The following is a 4,796-nucleotide window of genomic DNA, read 5'->3' as shown; positions in this document are numbered from 1 at the left end:
ACTTTTTGCCCATAGTAATAATACTACTAGTGTAAGGCCGCTCTACAAGCAATATATTAGCCATATCCTTTACTATAGCATACGAGGGGGCTTTACCACGTAAATCAAGGTCCAGTATCCAATTTTCCAATAAATCCTCTTCAATTACGGTCAATTTCATATTATTTATACGTGCAATTAGGTAATAGGTACGACCATTCAGCCGTCCTTGCAACATTGTACGCGGTACACCGAAAACCCGCACAGCTTCACGAATAGATGAAATTTTTTTTGTTTTTTAGGGCCTGGATGGCCAATTCCATTCTGCCCTCTTGTTCAATCAATTTTTGTCGCTTTTCATGGCGAATTGGTGGCATCGCGATGGTTGCAAAAAGGAGGTTGCTACACGCGACGCGTCTGTGGAGACGGGTGGCCCTCCAGCACGGGTGGCCCTCCGACCTACGGCAGACGATAGAGAGGTTGGGGCCAAAATTCAAATAATGCCGGCAGAAAAGGTCACTAGCCCTAATATGGAAGGTTCATACCCTAGGCTTGTATATTTCTGCCAAAATATGTTAAGCAAGTATTTCTGGAGAAGGGCAAAAAGTGTGCCTCTATTCAGAGGTCATGACAGAGTTAGACCAAGGCCTCTGGAATTCTAGATGCATAAAACTATATCTTTAAAATCCTGCCTTCTCATTTACTATACTATGAGTTAACTAACTCTGATTGTTTGTAGGTGCTCAAAATCGCCCAAATATGCAGTTTCTGAATAGTTTTAACCTGCCCTCATACCCCTAGAGGCCCTACTACGCGTACGTGGTGGTGATATAGCCGGTGATGCTTCTACCCGAGGGCCTCTGGTGCCACTGCGTCTTGCACCACCACGTCGCAGCGTACTTGAAGGATCTCTTAGCTGCGGTGTATCCTGATGTGGCGTAACCTGCCGCTGAGGAGTAGCCCTTAAAGTAGCCTCTCTCCTAGCGTCAGTAGCCGGCTGTTCTGGTGGTGGGAGGGTCGTGCAATTGCTAATGTCGCTGGCCAAGCTCGATTCGCGGCTCATTATAGGCTCAGGTTTGATATGAAGCTGTTCCTCCTCACGTATAATAACAACATAAATCTGACGAGCTCCACCAGCCAAATCAAAACACTCGCAGAGATTTGTAGTACATCGCATGTAATCTTCAGTAGCGGATAGGATATATGGCTCCCTCTTGCCCTTTTGACCTTTTAGGCCTGTAGCTAACTGATATCGATCAGTAGACATTTCTGAGTATACCCCGAGATCAGGACTAAGCGCAGGCAGAAGATGTTTTGTAATAAAGTCGTTAAAGCCGTAAATTGTCTGTGGAGGAACCCACTGGGAAACATCACCTATATTGAAGTGTCTATTAGCAAATTGAAACCTACCTTGATTAAACTAAATAACATCGATATATTAACTCACTAAGCTCCTCAAACGTCCATGATTTTCTCTCCAGTGATGGTCTTCGCCAGAGACAGAAGTGGATAAGAGTTGGGGCCTGCTGTGGTGGCTCAGGCCTAGTAATGTGTCCTGGTCTAGTCCTCTTTATCTCTCGCTTGCGAACTCTACCTGCCACTCGTTGGTGTATTATACTATAGGGTTAGGAAGCAGGTCATGGCTCGGTATAAGCTGAGGGGGGTCTTGTCGGTGCTGCTCCTTGGCCAGTAGTATAGGTGGAGGAGGAGGATGGTGAATCGTCATATGGCCCTGTCAAATCGACTAGATCAGGCGTGTCGCTGGAATAATAGGCCATTTGGTGGGTAGTACTTTGTAGAAGATGCTCAATAGGATATACTAGGATATTAGGAGATTCTAGGACGTCAGGAGATACTATAATATCTTCTACAATCCCTAGAATAATAAAGTTCTGACAGAACTAGTGCTTGATATTTATTAATCTCCACTTTTACCTCTAACATAAGCCAAGCCTGCAAGCCGCTCCCTTAATTTTATGCCCAATCAGAAGACATAGTGGGCTTCTCGCACAGTGATAGGATCGGAATAGCACCTATTTGGGTATGATAGACGGCTCGCTCTCGTAGCCGAAGGTAGATCTCCACATATGGGCGGGTGCCGTCTCGTACTGGTGGCCTTTCAGGGTCAAACTGCATTTGTAGCAACTGAGTATGGCGCCATTCCATAGTATGCCTGGGGAGATATTCGTCAGCATCCCAGCCATCCACGTCATATCGCATAGCACTAAGCATAGCAGGGTCAAGCGTGTGCTGGTAATCCTTGATATCCTGTCCATCAGTATCCTGCCCTGGATAGTAGTAGTTCATCCATGGCTTGCCTGGAACACTATAGGGGCGTCCTTTCTGCTTCCTTATACGATGGGAGTTCCATGTCAGTACAAATTCCGCGCATGTGTCCTTAATAGAAGGCATATATACAGCAAGAAGAGCAATCTGGTCAGGGATAGTCGCCTGAAAGTGGCCCTGGTCCTGTAGCCAAATAAAGAGCTCACGCCACACGAAATTCATAGAGCTTGTAAGCTGTCCCCACCAGGACTCGATGCGTTGATTTTGGACACTACGGCCATACCAAAAGCAGTCAGAAAACTGAAGCATTGGATCGATATCAATGGCTTTCCGTAATGCATAGTGAGCATCGGCGATCAGCATCGTCTCAGTGCCTAGGTCGGAGCGGATAGTGCGCGGTTGGAAGCCAGTAGCCGATAATGTATCTATATATTGACGGAGAACGCTGAAACTAGTTCGCGTGCTTATACCTAGGGCAGACAGTCAGATACTCAAAGACCTTAGAATGACCCTATAGCGGTGCGCATACCAACATAGAACCAGGTAACATAACGCGAATATCCATCAATCGCAGCATATATCTCGATCCCATAAGGCTCTAGCTTCATATATCCATCAATGTGCCATACAAAGTTTGGCCCAGGGCATTTATAGGCACCGCGCGACCTCTGGAGATTGGTCAAACGACGCTCAAGAGCATCGGGGCGCAAAGAACACCAAATATCGAAGATTCAGTCTCTCGCATAGATATGCCCATGACGGCGTAAGTGGGCATAAAGATGACCCCGTCCGTACCCTTCAATAAGCCCAAAGCCTTGTTCCTCCTTCAGTACCTCTAGTATCTCGTCCTCCTGCTGACGCTGCTCGTCCTTATCATCAATGTGAAGGCGTATACCAAGCCGCCTACGGATTTGCTTAAGCGAGTCGTTGGAGATAGGGGTGCCATCGCGGGCGAGAACCTCGAGTATCTCTTTCGGAGACAGATTACCCTCACAGATGAGTGTCTCGACGCGTATTTGTAAGGGTCTGTTATTGGTGATGCCTGTGGGTGCTCGTCGCTGGATACCCCAGGCCTGCGTACGGCGCTTGAATGTTCTAGGAGATATTTGGAGACCGTTTTTTTGGTGCAACATGTCTAGTATAACATTAATAGGCGTCTTCTGGGTCAGGAGCACAATGATTTGGTCCTTATAGGGCTCCATGTTGACCTGGGGTCGTCCAGCAGGCATGGTAGAAGGCCAGATTTGTCAAAAAGGCGTATCTTAGAGATTTGAGCTCTCAAAACTGGCGAAGATTCGTAAAGTTTAGTATGGTGAACCAAAATCTGGAAGAATGTTGGAAAATCTGGCATTTTGGAGGTTTCGGTCTAACTGACCAACACCACTCTATCTAAAACGTACCCCTACTGCGCTATTGATAGAGCATACGGAGATCTGGTTGGTGGTGTACTTAGCGGTCAATCCAGGCGGAGCTCATCTCGGTGAGGCTAATGATTGGGTCAGGAATTTTGGCCCCTGCCTCACTATCGGCTGCCGTACTCCGACCCATGAAACACGTTAACAACTGCTCTATGTAAATCCGCTTCGGTGTTATTCGAGCCTGTTCCCACCGCCGCCGGGGAGCGTCAACTTCAACCATTAGGACGCCTCTTAGCAAGAAACTATTTGAGTATAACCGAATCCGTATTAGCGCTGTGGGTAAAGCCAAAAATACCATGGCATCTGGTTCCAACTACTGACGTACCAGATCCCAAGGAATAGCGCAAAATACTGGGAGAGGAATTACCGGCCTTCGGTTACCAAGGCTTTTACACATATCTCTAGCATATGATGAGGATTGTTAAAAAGAGCATCATGGGGTAGCCTTGCTGGATTTGATGGTCGGTCATGTACTACCACAAGCTCGCTATTAGTGGTTATATCGGCAAAACGAGGTCACGTAATTACCTATAATATCTCAAAGATTCCACATTATACCCAGTTCTGAATACCGAAATCTTGCAGGCTCTAGCATCTTCAACTATACCTTCCAGTGTTTCATTAAGGGATATACGAATGACCAGGATGGTCGGATGGATGCTATATCACGTGTCTCGCTGCGGGATTCGCGTTTTTCCACGATATACCGCCTCGGCGGTTAGACCCTCCTCTCATCACCGTAACAAGATCCGCGTCTTTGAGAAATTAGGAAGACGGGAGGTAATTCTACCAGGAAAGCTTGATCTTTAAGTTTGTTATTCATATCAGCAGAAAATAAATCTTGTTTCAAGAAGGTCGTCCTCGCCTTGCCATCATCTTCTTCTATCCTTCTGATTGGCATATATCGAGCTGTCACTACTATTTCTCTATGATTCTTATACTGCAGTACCTACAAATTGCGCTAGAGCTGTTAACGATACGATATCGGCACTGTTTTCCCATATCGTCAATCGGCATCGTCAACTTCGAAGTCTGCCGATATCGTATCGGCAATCGACATCGACAGTTTTTTGAACTGTCGATACGATATCGGCAAATGATATTATCGTTGGC

The 4,796-nt window shown here is 46.4% G+C and overlaps 1 protein-coding gene across 1 annotated transcript; it reads right to left on the bottom strand.

Annotated features, from left to right (window-relative positions):
- Positions 1-1,953: 1,953 nt before the first annotated feature.
- Positions 1,954-3,494, bottom strand: N7533_003749 (uncharacterized protein; the record flags this gene model as incomplete). The annotated part of the gene is made up of 3 exons (XM_057100399.1): positions 1,954-2,735; positions 2,795-2,931; positions 3,061-3,494. 3 exons carry the CDS (start codon positions 3,492-3,494, stop codon positions 1,954-1,956), a joined length of 1,353 nt encoding a protein of 450 aa, XP_056960029.1.
- Between the last annotated feature and the right edge of the window lie 1,302 nt (positions 3,495-4,796).

This window comes from Penicillium manginii, assembly GCF_028828005.1.
Source record: "Penicillium manginii strain IBT 31320 chromosome Unknown utg000004l:1.0-7231830.0:1.0-7236170.0, whole genome shotgun sequence".
Lineage (NCBI taxonomy): Eukaryota > Fungi > Ascomycota > Eurotiomycetes > Eurotiales > Aspergillaceae > Penicillium > Penicillium manginii.
Note: the sequence above shows the minus strand (reverse complement) of the source record. Positions and strands in the feature narration are given on the sequence as shown.